The sequence below is a fragment of the Bombina bombina genome, chromosome 2 (genome assembly GCF_027579735.1).
Source record: "Bombina bombina isolate aBomBom1 chromosome 2, aBomBom1.pri, whole genome shotgun sequence".
In the NCBI taxonomy this organism is placed as follows: domain Eukaryota; kingdom Metazoa; phylum Chordata; class Amphibia; order Anura; family Bombinatoridae; genus Bombina; species Bombina bombina.
In genome coordinates, this window is record NC_069500.1 from 387,194,729 (window position 1) to 387,218,205 (window position 23,477).

The 23,477-nt window shown below is 41.9% G+C and overlaps 1 protein-coding gene across 1 annotated transcript in view; it reads left to right on the forward strand.

Annotated features, from left to right (window-relative positions):
* PIWIL1 (piwi like RNA-mediated gene silencing 1) overlaps window positions 1-23,477 on the forward strand; it is a 331,463-nt gene that overhangs the window by 158,824 nt on the left and 149,162 nt on the right. The window contains exon 8 of the mRNA XM_053699780.1: window positions 19,704-19,857. Within this exon, the coding sequence (XP_053555755.1) occupies window positions 19,704-19,857 (154 nt within the window). The remainder of the gene's footprint in view (window positions 1-19,703; window positions 19,858-23,477) is intronic.

The following is a 23,477-nucleotide window of genomic DNA, read 5'->3' on the forward strand; positions in this document are numbered from 1 at the left end:
GATCGGGTTGATGGTAGCGGCAATGGACATAGTTCCTTTTGCACGCATTCATCTAAGACCATTACAACTGTGCATGCTCAGTCAGTGGAATGGGGACTATACAGACTTGTCTCCGAAGATACAAGTAAATCAGAGGACCAGAGACTCACTCCGTTGGTGGCTGTCCCTGGACAACCTGTCACGAGGGATGACATTCCGCAGACCAGAGTGGGTCATTGTCACGACCGACGCCAGTCTGATGGGCTGGGGCGCGGTCTGGGGATCCCTGAAAGCTCAGGGTCTTTGGTCTCGGGAAGAATCTCTTCTACCGATAAATATTCTGGAACTGAGAGCGATATTCAATGCTCTCAAGGCTTGGCCTCAGCTAGCGAGGGCCAAGTTCATACGGTTTCAATCAGACAACATGACAACTGTTGCGTACATCAACCATCAGGGGGGAACAAGGAGTTCCCTGGCGATGGAAGAAGTGACCAAAATCATTCTATGGGCGGAGTCTCACTCCTGCCACCTGTCTGCTATCCACATCCCAGGAGTGGAAAATTGGGAAGCGGATTTTCTGAGTCGTCAGACATTGCATCCGGGGGAGTGGGAACTCCATCCGGAAATCTTTGCCCAAGTCACTCAGCTGTGGGGCATTCCAGACATGGATCTGATGGCCTCTCGTCAGAACTTCAAAGTTCCTTGCTACGGGTCCAGATCCAGGGATCCCAAGGCGGCTCTAGTGGATGCACTAGTAGCACCTTGGACCTTCAAACTAGCTTATGTGTTCCCGCCGTTTCCTCTCATCCCCAGGCTGGTAGCCAGGATCAATCAGGAGAGGGCGTCGGTGATCTTGATAGCTCCTGCGTGGCCACGCAGGACTTGGTACGCAGATCTGGTGAATATGTCATCGGCTCCTCCTTGGAAGCTACCTTTGAGACGAGACCTTCTTGTTCAGGGTCCGTTCGAACATCCGAATCTGGTTTCACTCCAGCTGACTGCTTGGAGATTGAACGCTTGATCTTATCGAAGCGAGGATTCTCAGATTCTGTTATCGATACTCTTGTTCAGGCCAGAAAGCCTGTAACTAGAAAGATTTACCACAAAATTTGGAAAAAATATATCTGTTGGTGTGAATCTAAAGGATTCCCTTGGGACAAGGTTAAGATTCCTAGGATTCTATCCTTCCTTCAAGAAGGATTGGAAAAAGGATTATCTGCAAGTTCCCTGAAGGGACAGATTTCTGCCTTGTCTGTGTTACTTCACAAAAAGCTGGCCGCTGTGCCAGATGTTCAAGCCTTTGTTCAGGCTCTGGTTAGAATTAAGCCTGTTTACAAACCTTTGACTCCTCCTTGGAGTCTCAATTTAGTTCTTTCAGTTCTTCAGGGGGTTCCGTTTGAACCCTTGCATTCCGTTGATATTAAGTTATTATCTTGGAAAGTTTTGTTTTTAGTTGCAATTTCTTCTGCTAGAAGAGTTTCAGAATTATCTGCTCTGCAGTGTTCTCCTCCTTATCTGGTGTTCCATGCAGATAAGGTGGTTTTACGTACTAAACCTGGTTTTCTTCCAAACGTTGTTTCTAACAAAAACATTAACCAGGAGATTATCGTACCTTCTCTGTGTCCGAAACCAGTTTCAAAGAAGGAACGTTTGTTGCACAATTTGGATGTTGTTCGCGCTCTAAAATTCTATTTAGATGCTACAAAGGATTTTAGACAAACATCTTCCTTGTTTGTTGTTTATTCTGGTAAAAGGAGAGGTCAAAAAGCAACTTCTACCTCTCTCTCTTTTTGGATTAAAAGCATCATCAGATTGGCTTACGAGACTGCCGGACGGCAGCCTCCCGAAAGAATCACAGCTCATTCCACTAGGGCTGTGGCTTCCACATGGGCCTTCAAGAACGAGGCTTCTGTTGATCAGATATGTAGGGCAGCGACTTGGTCTTCACTGCACACTTTTACCAAATTTTACAAGTTTGATACTTTTGCTTCTTCTGAGGCTATTTTTGGGAGAAAGGTTTTGCAAGCCGTGGTGCCTTCCATTTAGGTGACCTGATTTGCTCCCTCCCTTCATCCGTGTCCTAAAGCTTTGGTATTGGTTCCCACAAGTAAGGATGACGCCGTGGACCGGACACACCTATGTTGGAGAAAACAGAATTTATGTTTACCTGATAAATTACTTTCTCCAACGGTGTGTCCGGTCCACGGCCCGCCCTGGTTTTTTTAATCAGGTCTGATAATTTATTTTCTTTAACTACAGTCACCACGGTACCATATGGTTTCTCCTATGCAAATATTCCTCCTTAACGTCGGTCGAATGACTGGGGTAGGCGGAGCCTAGGAGGGATCATGTGACCAGCTTTGCTGGGCTCTTTGCCATTTCCTGTTGGGGAAGAGAATATCCCACAAGTAAGGATGACGCCGTGGACCGGACACACCGTTGGAGAAAGTAATTTATCAGGTAAACATAAATTCTGTTTTTGTTCAGCAAGGGCATTATATGTCCACAATTGACTTACAGGATGCATATCTTCATATTCCGATTCATCCGGGTCACTATCAGTTCCTGAAATTCTCTTTTCTAGACAAGCATTACCAATTTGTTGCTCTTCCTTTTGGCCTGGCAACAGCTCCAAGAATAATTTCAAAGGTTCTCTGTGCCCTACTCTATGTAATCAGAGAGCGGGGTATTGCGGTGTTTCCTTATTTGGACGATATCTTGGTACTCGCTCAGTCTTTACATTCTGCAGAATCTTACATCAATCAACTAGTGTTGTTTCTTCAAAGACATGGTTGGAGGATCAATTTACCAAAAAGTTCTTTGATTCCTCAGACAAAGGTAACCTTTTTTGGTTTCCAGATAGAGACAAAGTCATGGACACTCAATCTAACAGACAAGAGACGTTTGAAATTGGTTGCAGCCTGTCGGAACCTTCAGTCTCAGTCATTCCCTTCAGTAACTATGTGCATGGAAGTTTTAGGTCTCATGACTGCAGCATCGGACGCGATCCCCTTTGCTCGTTTTCATATGAGACCTCTCCAGCTTTGTATGCTGAACCGATGGTGCAGGGATTATACAAGGATATCACATTTAATATCCTTAAATCCCAATGTTCGACTTTCTCTGACTTGGTGGTTAGATCACCATCGTATAATTTTAGGGGCATTGCTATCGCATACGTCACTAGCTCATGGACTCTTGCCAATTACATTAAAGAAAACATAAGTTATGTAAGAACTTACCTGATAAATTAATTTCTTTCATATTGGCAAGAGTCCATGAGGCCCACCCTTTTTTATGGTGGTTATGATTTTTTTGTATAACCCCTTAACGACGCATGTCGTACAGGGTACGTCTTACACAAGCTGGTCTTTAAAGACCAGCTACGTACCCTGTACGTCGTTAAGGGTTTCAAGCGACTGGAAGCGATCCTGATTGCTTCCAGACGCTTTCAAGGTATTGCAGTGATGCCTCAATATTGAGGCATCTCTTCAATACCTTTTTAGGCACACCGATGCAGAGAGAGCCACTCTGTGGCCCTCTCTGCATCGGCCAGTGATGGTGCCGATCGTTGGTGGGTGGGAGCCATTGCAGGGAGGTGGGTGGGTGGCCCATCACTGGGGAACTTCCTTCCGGCTGTTTACTATGCCGGGTGCGCGCGGGAGCACGCGCTGGAGGTGAGGGGCAATTGTGATGTGAATTTTTTTTTGCTGGAAGAGGGTGGTGGGTACAGAGGAGGGGTGATAAAGGAGTGATCTGGGGGTGATCTGGGAGGGTGTAGGGTATGGAGGAGGGCAGCTATACTACAGAAAATGTTAGGTTTAAAAAAAAAAAAAAAAGTTATTTTGCAAAGTGGGTACTGGCAGACAGCTGCCAGTACCCAAAATGGTGACTAATAGTTAGTGGGGGGAGGGTTAGAGAGCTCTTTGGGGGGGATCAGGCAGGTTGGGGGCTAAGGGGGGGGATCCTACACAGCAGAATATGATTATTTTTTTAAATAATAAAAAAAAACAAATTAAAACTTTTATTTTAGTACTGGCAGACTTTCTGCCAGTATTTAAGATTGCGGGGGAAATTGTGGGGTGGGGGAGGGAAGAGAGCTGTTTGGGAGGGATCAGGGGGTGGGATGTGTCAGGTGGGAGGCTGATTTCTACACTAAAGCTAAAATTAACCCTTCAATCTCCCTTCAAGTTACCTAATTAACCCTGTCACTGCTGGGCATAATACAAGTTTGGTGCGCAGCGGCATTTAGCGGCCTTCTAATTACCAAAAAGCAATGCCAAAGCCATATATGTCTGCTATTTCTGAGCAAAGGGGATCCCAGAGAAGCATTTACAACCATTTGTGCCATAATTGCACAAGCTGTTTGTAAATAATTCCAGTAAGAAACCCAAAGTTAGTGAAAAAGTGAACAATTTTTGTTATTTGATCGCATTCGGCGGTGAAATGGTGGCATGAAATATATCAAAATTGGCCTAGATCAATATCCCTAAAGCTAAAATTAACCCTACAAGCTCCATACAAGCTACCTAATTAACCCCTTCACTGCTGGGCCTAATACAAATGTGGTGCGCAGCGGCATTTAGCGGCCTTCTAATTACCAAAAAGCAATGCCAAAGCCATATATGTCTGCTATTTCTGAGCAAAGGGGATCCCAGAGAAGCATTTACAACCATTTGTGCCATAATTGCACAAGCTGTTTGTAAATAATTCCAGTGAGAAACCCAAAGTTAGTGAAAAAGTGAACAATTTTTGTTATTTGATCGCATTCGGCAGTGAAATGGTGGCATGAAATATATCAAAATTGGCCTAGATCAATACTTTGGGTTGTCTACTACACTACCCTAAAGCTAAAATTAACCCTACAAGCTCCATACAAGCTACCTAATTAACCCCTTCACTGCTGGGCCTTAAACAAATGTGGTGCGCAGCGGCATTTAGCGGCCTTCTAATTACCAAAAAGCAAAGCCATATATGTCTGCTATTTCTAAACATAGGGGATCCCAGAGAAGCATTTACAACCATTTGTGCCATAATTGCACAAGTTGTTTGTAAACAATTTCAGTGAGAAACCTGATATTTGTGGAAAATATTTGTGAAAAAGTGAACAATTTTATTTATTTGATCGCATTTGGCGGTAAAATGGTGGCATGAAATAGACCAAAATGGGCCTAGATCAATACTTTGGGATGTCTACTAAAAAAAAAATATACATGTCAAGGGATATTCAGGGATTCCAGACAGATATCAGTGTTCCAATATAACTATCGCTTATTTTGAAAAAAAATGGTTTGGAAATAGCAAAGTGCTATTTGTACTTATTGCCCTATAACTTACAAAAAAAGCAAAGAACATGTAAACATTGGGTATTTCTAAACTCAGGACAAAATTTAGAAACTATTTAGCATGAGTGTTTTTTGGTGGTTGTAGATGTGCAACAAATTTTGGGGGTCAAAGTTAGAATACGTGTGTTTTTTTCCATTTTTTTCATCATATTTTATAAAAAATGCTATGGTAAATTGTAAAATATGATGAAAATAATGGTGTCTTTAGAAAGTCCATTTAATGGCGAGAAAAACGGTATATAATATGTGTGGGTACAGTAAATGAGTAAGAGGGAAATTGCAGCTAAACACAAACACCGCAGAAATGTAAAAATAGCCTTGGTCCTTAAGGGAAAGAAATTGAAAAATGGCCTTGTCCTTAAGGGGTTAAAGCACAATTATTTCCAAATTCCTTTGTTGATGCTTTTTATTCCTTTCATTTTCACCCCACTTCTTGGCTATTTGTTAAACTGAATTGTGGGTGTGGTGAGGGATGTATTTATAGGCATTTTGAGGTTTGGGAAACTTTGCCCCTCCTGGTAGGATTGTATATCCCAGACGTCACTAGCTCATGGACTCTTGCCAATATGAAAGAAATGAATTTATCAGGTAAGTTCTTACATAAATTATCTTTAATGGCCTTCTATGAGACATCGCAATATATTAGTTCAATATCCAAGCATAAGTGCTCACTATTACTACGATTTCAACTCTGCAGCAATTATAGGGACTAGCAAGTGATTACACGCAGTAGGGTTTATAATATGCTCAAGTGTTTAAACACTAACTTTTTGCATTTGATAGACTGTAACTAATTAGTACATTTAAACCAAGTAAACGTATGGGTACATATAAAGGTTAAGTCAGAGCAAACAATGTGCTATTTAACACAGAGTAATTCATTCTTGGTAGCATCTAATACCAACAGTTAATTTTCTCTTTGATTAGAGTTAAGACATTGTAGCAGGAATTACATAGGGGAGTTTTTGCTTACAAGCAGTTTGGAATACGATGTTAGCAAATGGTGACTTCTATGTAATTCATATTTTATGAATAACGCCAACACAATCTGAATCAACTATTGCCAGTATTATTGGCTGAATTTATCTTTACCCACCATCAAGCTAATATTAGCTGTCGACCTAATATCATTCAAACCAACATGTAAAAACCAATACTACTGTTGGTGAACCGCAGTACATAAGTATATTATATCAACGCTGTATTTGGTGTAAAGCTTTATAATACCTGCCTCCAGTTGTTCTCTCTAGATGCTAGAGAGTGTTTGACAAAGTATTCTTATAGATCCCTTTATCCGTAGCCAATCTCCTACATCCACTGTACTTTTCATAGCATCCTCATTCAGCTGTATTTTGTAGTACCTGTCACTCTGACCAATGATAGGCTCCTAAGTATGTTTGTAACCTTGTATTTTCCTATTTTATTGTGTTTATTTTTCAATAACAAAAGTTATATTTTAAATTCTCTACAAGTTGATATTGTCCATATAAGACTCAAGTGATTTCCTCTTTGTCTTATACTTGTTAAGTCAGTTACCTTTGACCATAACACCTACATTAACCCCTTGAGTGCTACACATGTAGTCTTCCTTTCAACTATAGGCTTCTTTGCCTCTCTTGAATGCTTCTGTAAATGTTAACCACTACATAGCACCACAGTATCCCACTATTAATTATAGAGACTTAGGTTTCCTTTTTTTGTTCTTCATTGAAATATTATGTTGGTGCTACTAAGGATTTTGAGGAGACTTCTAGTCTGTTTATTCTGGTTCTAAGAAAGACGAGAAGGCCTCTGCTATTTCTTTAGCCACTTGGTTGAAACTTTTTATTCACAAAACTTTGGAGGCAGGTCAGCTCCACCTCATAGAATTACGGCTCACTCTACTAGATTAGTTGTTGCATCTTGGGCTTTGAAGAATGAGGCTTCAGTTGATCAAATTTGCAAGGCAGCTACTTGCATTTTGGTGTTATTGCTTTTTCTGAAGCAACCTTTGGTAGAAAGGTTCTTCAGACAGTTTAAATTTCTCTTGTAAGGTGTATCCAGTCCACGGATCATCCATTACTTGTGGGATATTCTCCTTCCCAACAGGAAGTTGCAAGAGGACACCCACAGCAGAGCTGCTATATAGCTCCTCCCCTAACTGCCATATCCAGTCATTCTCTTGCAACTCTCGACAAGCATGGAGGTAGTAAGAGAGAAGTGGTGAAACATAGTTGTTTTTTTCTTCAATCAAAAGTTTATTTTTAAATGGTACCGGAGTTGTACTATTTCTCCAACATTGGTGTGTCCGGTCCACGGCGTCATCCTTACTTGTGGGATATCTCTTCCCCAACAGGAAATGGCAAAGAGTCCCAGCAAAGCTGGCCATATAGTCCCTCCTAGGCTCCGCCCACCCCAGTCATTCTCTTTGCCGTTGCACAGGCAACATCTCCACGGAGATGGTTAAGAGTTTTTTGGTGTTTAAATGTAGTTTTTATTCTTCTATCAAGTGTTTGTTATTTTAAAATGGTGCTGGTATGTACTATTTACTCTGAAACAGAAAAGGATGAAGATTTCTGTTTGTGAGAGGAAGATGATTTTAGCAGACAGTAACTAAAATCGATTGCTGTTTCCACATAGGACTGTTGAGATGAAGTAACTTCAGTTGGGGGAAACAGTTAGCAGACTTTTCTGCTTAAGGTATGACTAGCCATATTTCTAACAAGACCATGTAATGCTGGAAGGCTGTCATTTCCCCTCATGGGGACCAGTAAGCCATTTTCTTAGTCAAACAAACAGAATAAAGGGCTTAATATGGGCTAAAAAACTGGTAGACATTTTTATGGGCTAAATTGATTGCTTTATTTGGGCATTTTATTCATATTTATGCTGACAATTCGCATTTATAAACTTGGGGAACGTTTATTAAACGGCAGGCACTATGTTAGACACCTTTTCCAGTCAGGGGGCCTTCCTAGTTGTAGACTGAAACTCATTTTCGCGCCATTACTGCGCAGTTGTTTTTTGAGAGCAGGGCATGTAGATGCATGTGTGAGGATCTGAAATTTGCTGGAAAAGCTTCTAGAAGGCGTCAATTGGTATCGTATTCCCCTCTGGGCTTGGTTGGGTCTCAGCAAAGGCTATAGCTGGGACTGTATAGGGGTTAAATTTGTAAACGGCTCCGGTTCCGTTATTTTAAGGGTTAAAGCTCTGAAATTTGGTGTGCAATACTCTTAAGACACTGTGGTGAAATTTTGGTAATTTTTGAACAATTCCTTCTTACTTTTTCACATATTCAGTAATAAAGTGTTTTCTGTTTAAAATTTAAAGAGACAGTAACGGTTTTGTTTTAAAAAGTTTTTTGTGCTTTGTTGACAAGTTTAAGCCTGTTTAACATGTCTGTGCCTTCGGATAAGCTATGTTCTATATGTATGAAAGCCAATGTGTCTCCCCATTTAAATTTATGTGATAATTGTGCCATAGCGTCCAAACAAAGTAAGGACAGTACTGCCACAGATAATGACATTGCCCAAGAGGATTCCTCAGATGAGGGGAGTAAACATGATACTACATCATCTCCTACTGTGTCTACACCAGTTTTGCCCACACAGGAGGCCCCTAGTACATCTAGTGTGCCAATGCTTATTACCATGCAACAATTAACGGCTGTAATGGATAACTCCATAGCAAATATTTTATCCAAAATGCCTACTTATCATAGAAAGCACGATTGCTCTGTTTTAAACACTGAAGAGCAGGAGGGCGCTGATTATAATTGTTCTGTCACACCCTCACACCAATCTGAAGGGGCCATGAGGGAGGTTTTGTCAGATGGGGAAATTTCAGATTCAGGAAAAATTTCTCAACAAGCTGAACCTGATGTTGTGACATTTAAATTTAAATTAGAACATCTCCGCGCACTGCTTAAGGAGGTGTTATCTACTCTGGATGATTGTGACAACTTGGTCATTCCAGAGAAATTATGCAAGATGGACAAGTTCCTAGAGGTTCCGGTGCACCCCGACGCTTTTCCTATACCCAAGCGGGTGGCGGACATAGTAAATAAGGAGTGGGAAAAGCCCGGCATACCTTTTGTTCCCCCCCCCCCCCTATATTTAAGAAATTATTTCCAATGGTCGACCCCAGAAAGGACTTATGGCAGACAGTCCCTAAGGTTGAGGGGGCAGTTTCTACTCTAAACAAACGCACTACTATTCCTATCGAAGATAGTTGTGCTTTCAAAGATCCTATGGATAAAAAATTGGAGGGTTTGCTTAAAAATATTTTTGTACAGCAAGGTTACCTTCTACAACCCATTTCGTGCATTGTTCCTGTCACTACAGCAGCGTGGTTCTGGTTCGAGGAACTAGAAAACTCGCTTAGTAGAGAGACTCCATATGAGGAGGTTATGGACAGAGTTCATGCACTTAAGTTGGCTTACTCTTTTATTTTAGATGCCGCTTTGCAATTAGCTAGATTAGCGGCGAAAAATTCAGGGTTTGCTATCGTGGCGCGCAGAGCGCTTTGGCTAAAGTCTTGGTCAGCGGATGTGTCATCCAAGACAAAATTGCTTAACATCCCTTTCAAAGGTAAAACTCTATTTGGACCAGAATTGAAAGAGATTATTTCAGACATCACTGGGGGAAAGGGCCACACCCTTCCACAAGATAGGCCTTTCAAGGCCAAAAATAAGTATAATTTTCGTTCCTTTCGCAAATTCAGGAACGGACCGGCCTCTAATTCTGCATCCTCTAAGCAAGAGGGTAATGCCTCACAACCCAAACCAGCCTGGAAACCGATGCAAGGCTGGAACAAGGGTACGCAGGCCAAGAAGTCTGCCGCTGCTAACAAAACAGCATGAAGGAGTAGCCCCCGATCCGGGACCGGATCTAGTGGGGGGGGGGCAGACTCTCTCTCTTTGCTCAGGCTTGGGCAAGAGATGTTCAGGATCCCTGGGCGCTAGAAATAGTTTCTCAGGGTTATCTCCTGGAATTCAGGGAACTACCCCCAAGGGGAAGGTTCCACATGTCTCACTTATCCTCAAACCAAATAAAGAGACAGGCGTTCTTACATTGTGTAGAAGACCTGTTAAAGATGGGAGTGATACACCCAGTTCCAATAAAGGAACAAGGGATTTTATTCCAATCTGTTCGTAGTTCCCAAAAAAGAGGGAACTTTCAGACCAATTTTGGATTTGAAGATCCTAAACAAATTTCTCAGGGTACCATCGTTCAAGATGGAAACCATTCGAACGATTCTACCCACTATCCAGGAAAGTCAATTTATGACTACCGTGGATTTAAAGGATGCGTATCTACATATTCCTATCCACAAAGAACATCATCAGTTCCTAAGGTTCGCTTTTCTGGACAAGCATTACCAGTTTGTGGCCCTCCCATTCGGGTTAGCCACTGCTCCAAGGATTTTCACAAAGGTACTAGGGTCCCTTCTAGCGGTTCTAAGACCGAGGGGCATTGCAGTAGTACCTTACTTGGACGACATTCTAATACAAGCGTCGTCCCTGTCAAAAGCAAAGGCTCATACAGACATCATTCTGGCCTTTCTCAGATGACACGGATGGAAGGTGAACATAGAAAAAAGTTCTCTGTCTCCGTCGACAAGAGTTCCCTTCTTGGGAACAATAATAGATTCCTTAGAAATGAGGATTTTTCTGACAGAGGTCAGAAAATCAAAACTTCTAAGCTCTTGTCAAGTGCTTCATTCTGTTCCTCGTCCTTCCATAGCGCAGTGCATGGAAGTAGTAGGGTTGATGGTTGCAACAATGGACATAGTTCCTTTTGCACGAATTCATCTAAGACCATTACAACTGTGCATGCTCAAACAGTGGAATGGGGACTATACAGACTTGTCTCCAATGATTCAAGTAGATCAGAAGACCAGAGATTCACTCCGTTGGTGGCTGAACCTGGACCATCTGTCCCAGGGAATGAGCTTCCGCAGACCAAAGTGGGTCATTGTCACGACCAACGCCAGTCTAGTGGGCTGGGGCGCGGTCTGGGAATCCCTAAAAGCTCAGGGTCTATGGTCTCGGGAAGAGTCTCTTCTCCCGATAAACATTCTGGAACTGAGAGCGATATTCAATGCTCTCAGGGCTTGGCCTCAACTAGCAAAGGCCAGATTCATAAGGTTCCAATCAGACAACATGACGACCGTTGCGTATATCAATCATCAGGGGGGAACAAGGAGTTCCCTGGCGATGAAAGAAGTGACCAAAATAATTCAATGGGCGGAGGATTACTCCTGCCACCTGTCTGCGATCCACATCCCAGGTGTGGAAAACTGGGAGGCGGATTTTCTGAGTCGTCAGACATTCCATCCGGGGGAGTGGGAACTCCATCCGGAGATCTTTGCCCAAATAACTCAATTATGGGGCATTCCAGACATGGATCTGATGGCGTCTCGTCAGAACTTCATGGTTCCTTGCTACGGGTCCAGATCCAGGGATCCCAAGGCGACTCTAGTAGATGCACTAGTAGCACCTTGGACCTTCAACCTAGCTTATGTATTTCCACCGTTTCCTCTCATTCCCAGGCTGGTAGCCAGGATCAATCAGGAGAGGGCCTCTGTGATCTTGATAGCTCCTGCGTGGCCACGCAGGACTTGGTATGCAGACCTGGTGAATATGTCATCGGTTCCACAATGGAAGCTACCTTTGAGACAGGACCTTCTTGTTCAGGGTCCATTCGAACATCCAAATCTGGTCTCCCTCCAGCTGACGGCTTGGAGATTGAACGCTTGATTCTATCGAAGCGTGGGTTTTCAGATTCTGTGATAGATACTCTGGATCAGGCCGGAAAACCGGTAACTAGAAAGATTTACCATAAAATATGGAAAAGATATATCTGTTGGTGTGAATCCAAAGGATTCCCATGGAATAAGATAAAAATTCCTAAGATTCTCTCCTTTCTACAAGAAGGTTTGGAGAAAGGATTATCTGCAAGTTCTCTAAAGGGACAGATCTCTGCTTTATCTGTCTTACTACACAAAAGACTGGCAGCTGTGCTAGATGTTCAAGCATTTGTTCAGGCTCTGGTTAGGATCAAGCCTGTTTACAGACCTTTGACTCCTCCCTGGAGTCTAAATCTAGTTCTTTCAGTTCTTCAAGGGGTTCCGTTTGAACCTTTACATTCCATAGATATTAAGTTACTATCTTGGAAAGTTTTGTTTTTGGTTGCAATTTCTTCTGCTAGAAGAGTTTCAGAGTTATCTGCTCTGCAGTGTTCTCCGCCCTATCTGGTGATAAGGTGGTTTTGCGTACTAAGCCTGGTTTTCTTCCTAAGGTTGTTTCTAACAAAAATATTAACCAGGAGATAGTTGTACCTTCTTTATGTCCGAATCCAGTTTCAAAGAAGGAACGTTTGTTACACAATCTGGACGTAGTCCGTGCTCTAAAATTCTATTTAGAGGCTACAAAAGATTTCAGACAAACATCTTCCTTGTTTGTTGTTTATTCTGGTAAAAGGAGAGGTCAAAAAGCGACTTCTACCTCTCTTTCCTTTTGGCTTAAAAGCATCATCCGATTGGCTTATGAGACTGCCGGACGGCAGCCTCCTGAAAGAATCAGGAGGCTTCCACATGGGCCTTCAAGAACGAGGCTTCTGTTGACCAGATATGTAAGGCAGCGACTTGGTCTTCACTGCACACTTTTGCCAAATTTTACAAATTTGATACTTTTGCTTCTTCGGAGGCTATTTTTGGGAGAAAGGTTTTGCAAGCTGTGGTGCCTTCCGTTTAGGTAACCTGATTTGCTCCCCCCCTTCATCCGTGTCCTAAAGCTTTGGTATTGGTTCCCACAAGTAAGGATGACGCCGTGGACCGGACACACCAATGTTGGAGAAAACAGAATTTATGCTTACCTGATAAATTACTTTCTCCAACGGTGTGTCCGGTCCACGGCCCGCCCTGGTTTTTTAATCAGGTCTGATGAATTATTTTCTCTAACTACAGTCACCACGGTACCATATGGTTTCTCCTATATATATTTCCTCCTGTCCGTCGGTTGAATGACTGGGGTGGGCGGAGCCTAGGAGGGACTATATGGCCAGCTTTGCTGGGACTCTTTGCCATTTCCTGTTGGGGAAGAGATATCCCACAAGTAAGGATGACGCCGTGGACCGGACACACCGTTGGAGAAAGTAATTTATCAGGTAAGCATAAATTCTGTTTTTGTCCCAGGCAGAAAATAGAAGAAGAATCTGTCTGTGATCTCTATGATCTTAGCAGGTTGTAACTAAGATCCATTGCTGTTCTCACACATAACTGAAGAGAGAGGTAACTTCAGCTGGGGAATGGCGTGCAGGTTATCCTGCTATGAGGTATGTGCAGTTAAAAAAAAAATTCTAGAGATGTAAATGCTAGAAAATGCTGCTGATACCAGATTTATGTAAGGTAAGCCTGAATACAGTGATTTAATAGCGACTGGTATCATGCTTACTTTCAGAGGTAATACTCTTATAGACTTGCAATATAAAAAGTTTGCTGGAAATGTTTAAGCGTTTTTATATATACTTTGGTGATAAAACTTTATTGGGGCCTAGTTTTTTTCCACATGGCTGGCTTAAATTTGCCTAGAAACAGTTCCCTGAGGCTTTCCACTGTTTTAACATGAGTGGGAGGGGCCTAATTTAGAGCTTTATTGCGCAGTTACTTTTACTTTTAGTTTGTTGTGACTGTTAAAAAACGTCTATCGTTTTTTTGATACGTTTTTTGAACTAAGGGGTTAATCATCCATTTGCAAGTGGGTGCAATGCTCTGTTAGCTTATTATACACACTGTAAAAATTTTGTTTGATTTACTGCCTTTTTTCACTGTTTTTCAAATTCTGACAAAATTTGTTTCTCTTAAAGGCACAGTACCGTTTTTATTTTTTGCTTGTTAACTTGATTTAAAGTGTTTTCCAAGCTTGCTGGTCTCGTTGCTAGTCTGTTTAAACATTTCTGACATAGAGGAAACTCCTTGTTCATTATGTTTAGAAGCCATGGTGGAACCCCCTCTTAGAATGTGTACCAAATGTACTGATTTCACTTTAAGTAATAAAGATCATATTCTGTCTTTAAAAAATTTATCACCAGAGGAATCTGACGAGGGGGAAGTTATGCCGACTAACTCGCCCCACATGTCAGACCCTTTGACTCCCGCTCAAGGGACTCACGCTCTAATGGCGCCAAGTACATCTAGTGCGCCCATAGCGTTTACTTTACAAGACATGGCGGCGGTTATGGATAATACACTGTCAGCGGTATTATCCAGACTACCTGGGTTTAGAGGAAAGCGAGACAGCTATGGGGTTAGAAGAAATACAGGGCATACTGACGCTTTAAGAGCTATGTCTGATACTCCCTCACAATATGCAGAAGCTGAGGAAGGAGAGCTTCTTTCTGTGGGTGATGTTTCTGACTCAGGGAAGAGGATTCAACCTGATTCTGATATGTCTACATTTAAATTTAAGCTTGAACACCTCCGCGTATTGCTCAGGGAGGTTTTAGCTTCTCTGAATGACTGTGATACAATTGCAGTGCCAGAGAAATTGTGTAGATTGGACAAATACTATGCAGTGCCGGTGTGCACTGATGTTTTTCCAATACCTAAAAGGTTTACAGAAATTATTACTAAGGAATGGGATAGACCAGGGGTGCTGTTCTCTCCCCCTCCTATTTTAAGAAAATGTTTCGAATAGATGCCACCACATGGGACTTATGGCAGACAGTCCCTAAGGTGGAGGGAGCAGTTTCTACCCTAGCTAAGCGTACTACTATCCCTGTCGAGGATAGTTGTGCTTTCTCAGATCCAATGGATAAAAAATTAGAGGGTTACCTTAAGAAAATGTTTATTCAACAAGGTTTTATTCTACAGCCCCTTGCATGCATTGCCCCAGTCACTGCTGCTGCGGCTTTCTGGTTTGAGTCTCTGGAAGAGGCTTTACAGGTAGAGACCCCATTGGATGACATACTTGACAAGCTTAGAGCACTTAAGCTAGCCAATTCTTTTGTTTCTGATGCCATTGTTCATTTGACTAAACTAACGGCTAAGAATTCTGGTTTTGCTATTCAGGCCCGCAGGGCGCTATGGCTTAAATCATGGTCAGCAGACGTTACTTCAAAGTCTAAGCTGCTTAACATTCCCTTCAAGGGGCAAACCCTATTCGGGCCTGGTTTGAAGGAGATCATTTCTGATATCACTGGAGGAAAAGGTCATGCCCTTCCACAGGATAGGTCCAAATCAAGGGCCAAACAGACTAATTTTCGTGCCTTTCGAAACTTCAAGGCGAGTGCGGCATCAACTTCCTCTAATGCAAAACAAGAGGGAACTTTTGCTCAGTCCAAGTCGGTCTGGAAACCTAACCATACTTGGAACAAAGGTAAGCAGGCCAAAAAGCCTGCTGCTGTGTCTAAGACAGCATGAAGGATTGGCCCCCTATCCGGCAACGGATCTAGTAAGGGGCAGACTTTCACTCTTCGCCCAGGCTTGGGCAAGAGATGTCCAGGATCCCTGGGCGTTGGAAATTATATCCCAGGGATATCTTCTGGACTTCAAAGCTTCACCTCCAAAAGGGAGATTTCACCTTTCACAATTATCTGCAAACCAGATAAAGAGAGAGGCATTCTTACACTGTGTTTAAGACCTAGTTATGGGAGTGATACATCCAGTTCCAAAGGAGGGACAGGGATTTTACTCAAATCTGTTTGTGGTTCCCAAAAGAGAGGGAACCTTCAGACCAATTTTAGATCTCAAGATCCTAAACAAATTCCTCAGAGTTCCATCATTCAAGATGGAGACTATTCGTACCATCCTAGCTATGATCCAGGAGGGTCAATATATGACTACAGTGGATTTAAAGGATGCTTATCTTCACATTCCGATACACAAAGATCATCATCGGTTTCTCAGGTTTGCCTTCCTAGACAGGCATTACCAGTTTGTAGCTACAGCCCCAAGAATCTTTACGAAGGTTCTGGGGTCACTTCTGGCGGTCCTAAGACCGCGGGGCATAGCAGTGGCCCCTTATTTAGACATCCTGATTCAGGCGTCAAATTTCCAAATTGCCAAGTCTCATACGGACATAGTTCTGGCATTTCTGAGGTCGCATGGGTGGAAGGCGAACGAAGAAAAGAGTTCTCTATCCCCTCTCACAAGAGTCTCCTTTCTAGGAACTCTAATAGATTCTGTAGAAATAAGGATTTACCCGTGTTCTTTATTCCACTTCTCGCCCTTCGGTGGCTCAGTGTATGGAAGTAATCGGCTTAATGGTAGCGGCAATGGACATAGTGCCGTTTGCACGCCTACATCTCAGACCGCTGCAACTCTGCATGCTCAGTCAGTGGAATGGGGATTACACAAATTTGTCCCCTCTACTAAATCTGGATCAAGAGACCAGGGATTCTCTTCTCTGGTGGCTATCTCGGGTCCATCTGTCCAAAGGTATGACCTTTCGCAGGCCAGATTGAACAATTGTAACGACAGATACCAGCCTTCTAGGCTGGGGGGCAGTCTGGAACTCCCTGAAGGCTCAGGGATCGTGGACTCAGGAGGAGACACTCCTTCCAATAAACATTCTGGAACTGAGAGCGATATTCAATGCTCTTCAGGCTTGGCCTCAGCTAGCGACAATGAGGTTCATCAGATTTCAGTCGGACAACATCACGACTGTGGCTTACATCAACCATCAAGGGGGAACAAGGAGTTCCCTAGCGATGTTAGAAGTCTCAAAGATAATTCGCTGGGCAGAGATTCACTCTTGCCACCTATCAGCTATCCATATCCCAGGTGTAGAGAACTGGGAGGCGGATTTTCTAAGTCGTCAGACTTTTCATCTGGGGGAGTGGGAACTCCATCCGGAGGTGTTTGCACAATTGATTCATCGTTGGGGCAAACCAGAACTGGATCTCATGGCGTCTCGCCAGAACGCCAAACTTCCTTGTTACAGATCCAGGTTCAGGGATCCCAAGGCGACGCTGATAGATTCTCTAGCAGCACCTTGGTCTTTCAACCTGGCTTATGTGTTTCCACCGTTTCCTCTGCTCCCTCGTCTGATTGCCAAAATCAAGCAGGAGAGAGCATCGGTGATCTTGATAGCGCCTGCGTAGCCACACAGGATTTGGTATGCAGATCTGGTGGAGATGTCATCCTTTCCACCATGGACTCTGCCGCTGAGACAGGACCTTCTACTTCAGGGTCCTTTCAACCATCCAAATCTAATTTCTCTGAGACTGACTGCCTGGAGATTGAACGCTTGATTTTATCAAAGCGTGGCTTCCCACGAGTCAGTCATTTATACCTTAATTCAGGCACGAAAGCCTGTCACCAGGAAAATCTATCATAAGATATGGCGTAGATATCTTTATTGGTGTGAATCCAAGGGTTACTCATGGAGTAAAGTCAGGATTCCCAGGATATTATCTTTTCTCCAAGAAGGATTGGAAAAAGGATTGTCAGCTAGTTCCTTAAAGGGACAGATTTCTGCTCTGTCTATTCTTTTGCTCAAGCGTCTGGCGGATGTTCCAGACGTCCAGGCATTTTGTCAGGCTTTAGTTCGAATCAAGCCTGTGTTTAAACCTGTTGCTCCGCCATGGAGTTTAAATTTGGTTCTTAAAGTTCTTCAAGGGGTTCTGTTTGAACCTCTTCATTCCATAGATATCAAACTTTTATCTTGGAAAGTTCTTTTTTTGGTAGCTATTTCCTCGGCTCGTAGAGTTTCCGAGTTATCTGCCTTACAATGTGATTCTCCTTATCTGATCTTCCATGCAGATAAGGTAGTTCTGCGTACCAAACCTGGGTTTTTACCTAAGGTGGTATCTAATAAGAATATCAATCAGGAGATTGTTGTTCCATCATTGTGTCCTAATCCTTCTTCAAAGAAGGAACGTCTATTACACAATCTTGACGTGGTTCGTGCTTTAAAGTATTATTTACAAGCTACTAAAGATTTTCGTCAAAAATCTGCTTTGTTTGTTGTCTACTCTGGACAGAGGAGAGGCCAAAAGGCTTCGGCAACCTCTCTTTCGTTTTGGCTAAGAAGCATAATCCGCTTAGCTTATGAGACTGCTGGCCAGCAGCCTCCTGAAAGGATTACAGCTCATTCTACTAGAGCTGTGGCTTCCACATGGGCCTTTAAAAATGAGGCTTCTGTTGAACAGATTTGCAAGGCGGCGACTTGGTCTTCGATTCATACCTTTTAAAAATTCTATAAATTTGATACTTTTGCTTCTTCGGAGGCCATTTTTGGGAGAAAGGTTTTACAGGCAGTGGTACCTTCCGTTTAAGTACCTGCCTTGTCCCTCCCTTCATCCGTGTACTTAAGCTTTGGTATTGGTATCCCACAAGTAATGGATGATCCGTGGACTGGATACACCTTACAAGAGAAAACATAATTTATGCTTACCTGATAAATTTATTTCTCTTGTGGTGTATCCAGTCCACGGCCCGCCCTGTCATTTTAAGGCAGGTATTTTTTAACTTTAAACTACAGTCACCACTGCACCCTATGGTTTCTCCTTTCTCTGCTTGTCTTCGGTCGAATGACTGGGTATGGCAGTTAGGGGAGGAGCTATATAGCAGATCTGCTGTGGGTGTCCTCTTGCAACTTCCTGTTGGGAAGGAGAATATCCCACAAGTAATGGATGATCCGTGGACTGGATACACCACAAGAGAAATAAATTTATCAGGTAAGCATAAATTATGTTTTTTTGCCTGTTTGGGTTAATTTAAGTTCAGTTAAAAGATATATATATATATATATATATATATATATATATATATATTTTATTGGGGTTTTAGATTTAATTTCTCATTTAAATATTTTTTTTTTTTAAATTCCTCCCTTTGTTATGTCTTGTATACTCCACAGCTTGGGTATTAATGGATTGTGGACTCTAACCACCTGTATGAAAGAATAAAACATAATTTATGCTTATCTGATAAATTTAAATTTGTTCAAGGTGGTGAGAACACTAGAACCCACTCTTATGGGGGGGGTTTGTGGAGGCGTTATTTTTTTCTTCAGCACATCTTTTTTCCCTGCTCCTTTTATGGCTCTTATTCCTTTTTCTTACCCCACTTGCTTGGCTATATGTTAGTCTAAGGTATGTGTGAGCTGGGATGGATTTTATAGAGCTCTTGAGGTTTGGGAATCTTTGCCGCCTCCTAATCGTAGAGAAGAGTAATGGATTGTGGACTCTCACCACCATTTAAAAAAAATGAATTTAACAGGTAAGCATAAATTATGTTGTGGGGGGTTTTTCCATGAAATTTGCAGCTGACTTTTTGCTTTAGCAAATTAGAACAAGAGAGACTGGTTACTAACCAAATCAGTGTTTGTAACTATTTAAATGCTTTCCCTAACATGAAGATTTATCAGTGTCAATTTGTTTTCTACTTTTAAAGCTGCTTTAAACGCCTGGTATTCTTTGAATAAAACTCTACCATTACGTATCATAATCTATCGAGATGGAGTTGGAGATGGACAGTTAAAAACACTGGTGAATTATGAAATTCCACAAATACTGGATTGTGTACGGTCTACTGGGAAAGAATACAGGTATTATTTTCATTGCCCCCATTTCTTAATGTTATCTGTTATTTTTCTGTGTCTAAATATGTGGTTTAGATAGAATATTTTTATCTAAACAATTTCTCAGAAATGATGACCTGCACTGTAGTTATATTTTAAAAAAATGCAGATTATCCTGTATTCTACAGTCATACTAAGTAAAGAAAGCTTGTTAAAATAAAAAAGGGGGGCCACACGGGTAGATGGCTGCACATTGACCGAGCTCTGAAACCCCTTGTGCTTCTACATATAATTATGTGCATCCAAATAACCTAAATCAATTATACATAGTGTCTATCCATCCCTGGAGCTCTAATAATCATATTGCAATCAAATATACTGACCTAGCAGCCACACTGAGGAGTGGAGGGTTCACCTCTTAAGAAACAGGAAAAGGCCGCACAGAGAGGCTTCCCGCACTGAGTGACTGCTGCCTACCTTGCTGAACTGCCCCAGACATCTTTGAGGGAGCAACAGCGCGAACAGAGATGCAGCTGTCGGGAGCGATCGCAACTAGGCCCCAACGTACTACGGGCCACGCAACACGGAAGAATCCTCAACGCAGACCTCAGCTAACTGAGTGTAGAAACCACTGACCAGCTTACCATCCTCCAGAGCCGTTACTCAGTTACATCAACAGGCGGCATTGCCGCGCAGCCTGACTGGATCCTCAGGACTGCAGCCATTTACCGTGCCAGTGGTGTTCCACGAGATTTGTGGATAGACGTGTCCCATCTGACCTAGGAGCAGAAGGTGAAATTAGTAGTTCAGTCTCAAAAAACGAGACACCGCTGACTGTAACATCAGTAAAAAGAAAAAAAACACACCGAGGAAGGAGGGGGGAAAGGAAAAGGAAAAATCAATCAGGCTATGAGAGGGGAAGAGATTCCCAAGAAGGGAGTGACATACAAGTCATATTCAACACTGTCCCAGAACACACAAAAGAAATATGCTTAAAGACTGATGTAATTAATTTGTCATCTAAAAATTTAAATACTATTGAAACTCAAGTTCTTTCACAAGGTCTGAATTTTGTTCCTGATAGTCACTTTAATATTTTTGAAACCATATTGGACATTAATAGGTTTGTTCGCAAGATTACTTTGCGCAAACACTACTATGGAATGAGTGAGGATCAGTAACAAGATGTAATAGATTTAGACACCAATCTTGTAGAAATGAATAGTACAGCACAAAAAGAATTAATTGAATTTTCAGATTGGTGTAGCGTTAGAGACCTTGAACAGTTACAGCAGGAAGGGCCAAAGGATACACTAGGCTTAACTCAGGAATCTGATATTTGTTTAAAACACATTAAGAACAAGAGTTATTTCTATCCTGTACAAACAAGGCCAAAGGTTTTGGATATTTTTCAAAAAACAATAGAAGAAAAGTTAAGACAATTACATACTACTGACATATCTAAACACAATAAATTTCAATCAAATTTTACAAAGAAGGAAAGGGAAACATTAAAAATATTAGCAGAAGATGATGATTTAGTCATCAGACAGTCTGACAAGGGCGGCAACGTAGTAGTCCTTGACAGGGAGGACTATGTTGCTGAGTCTCTTAGACAACTCAATGACACAGAAGTGTATACCAAACTGAGAGAGAATCCCACTAATGAATATAGGAATGAACTGACCAATTTGGTTCTCTATGCAAGACATAATAACATTGTTTCCAAATCTATTCAAGAAAAAGTTATTCCTCAATCTCCAGTCATTCCTATATTTCATTATTTTCCCAAAATCCATAAAGATTCAAAATGTCCACCAGGGAGGCCCATCATAGCGGGTATTGATTCTTTAAATGAACCCATGTCAGAATGAATTGACTCCTTTCTTCAACCTTTTGTTAAGAAATTACCGAGTTATATTCAGGATACCACAGCACTTCTTAATAAAGTTAAGAATGTACAGTGGAAACCTACATACAGATTAATTACTGTAGATGTATCTTCACTCTACACCACTATACAACATGACAAAGGCCTTAATGCTGTAGAATATTTTTTGGAACAGTACAGTGATTTTGCACCTTCAACTAAAGTTTTTCTTCTGAGGGCTATAGAGTATCTTTTGAGCCACAATTTTCTCTTGTAAGGTGTATCCAGTCCACGGATCATCCATTACTTGTGGGATATTCTCATTCCCAACAGGAAGTTGCAAGAGGACACCCACAGCAGAGCTGTTATATAGCTCCTCCCCTCACTACCATACCCAGTCATTCTCTTGCAACTCTCAATGCGCATGGAGGTAGTAAGAGAGAGTGGTGAAAAATAGTTAGTTTATTTGGTGAAAAATAGTTTGTTATTTTTAAATAGTACCGGAGTTGTGCTATTTTATCTCAGGCAGAGATAGATGAAGAATCTGCCTGAGTTTTCTATGATCTTAGCAGGTTGTAACTAAGATCCGTTGCTGTTCTCACATATGTCTGAGGAGAGAGGTAACTTCAGAGGGAGAATGGCGTGCAGTTTACTCTGCTTGAGGTATGTGCAGTTATAATTTTTTCTAGGATTGGAAATGCTAGAAAATGCTGCTGATACCTGATAAATGTAAGTTAAGCCTGAATACAGTGATTTAATAACGACTGGTATCATGCTTACTCTCAGGGGTAATACCCTTATAGATATGCTATAATAAAACGTTTGCTGGCATGTTTAATCGTTTTTTATATATGCTTGGTGATAAAACTTTATTGGGGCCTAATTTTTTCCACATGGCTGGCTTTATTTTTGCCTAGAAACAGTTTCCTGAGGCTTTCCACTGTTGTAATATGAGTGGTAGGGGCCTATTTTAGCGCTTTTTTGCGCAGTTAAAATTGCAGACTGAGACATCCAGTTTTCCTCAGAAGTTCCCTGAATGCTACAGGACATCTCTAAAGGGTCTAAAATCGTTTATTGGGGAAGGTAGGAGCCACAGTAGAGCTGTGGCAGTTTGTTGTGACTGTTAAAAAAACGTCTGTCGTTTTTTTGATCCTTTTTTTGAACTAAGGGGTTAATCATCCATTTGCAAGTGGGTGCAATGCTCTGTTAGCTTATTACATACACTGTAAAAATTTCGTTTGTGTAACTGCCTTTTTTCACTGTTTTTCAAATTTTGACAAAATTTGTTTCTCTTAAAGGCACAGTAACGTTTTTTATATTTGCTTGTTAACTTGAATTAAAGTGTTTTCCAAGCTTGCTAGTCTCATTGCTAGTCTGTATAAACATGTCTGACATAGAGGAAACTCCTTGTTCATTATGTTTAAAAGCCATGGTGGAACCCCCTCTTAGAATGTGTACCAATTGTACTGACTTCACTCTAAGCAATAAAGATCATATTCTGTCTTTAAAAAATTTATCACCAGAGGAATCTAACGAGGGGGAAGTTATGCCGAATAACTCTCCCCACGTGTCAGATCCTTTGACTCCCGCTCAAGGGACTCACGCTCAAATGGCGCCAAGTACATCTAGGGCACCCATAGCGTTTACTTTACAAGACATGGCGGCAGTCATGGATAATACACTGTCAGCGGTATTAGCCAGACTACCTGAATTTAGAGGTAAGCGAGATAGCTATGGGGTTAGACGAAATGCAGAGCATACTGACGCTTTAAGAACC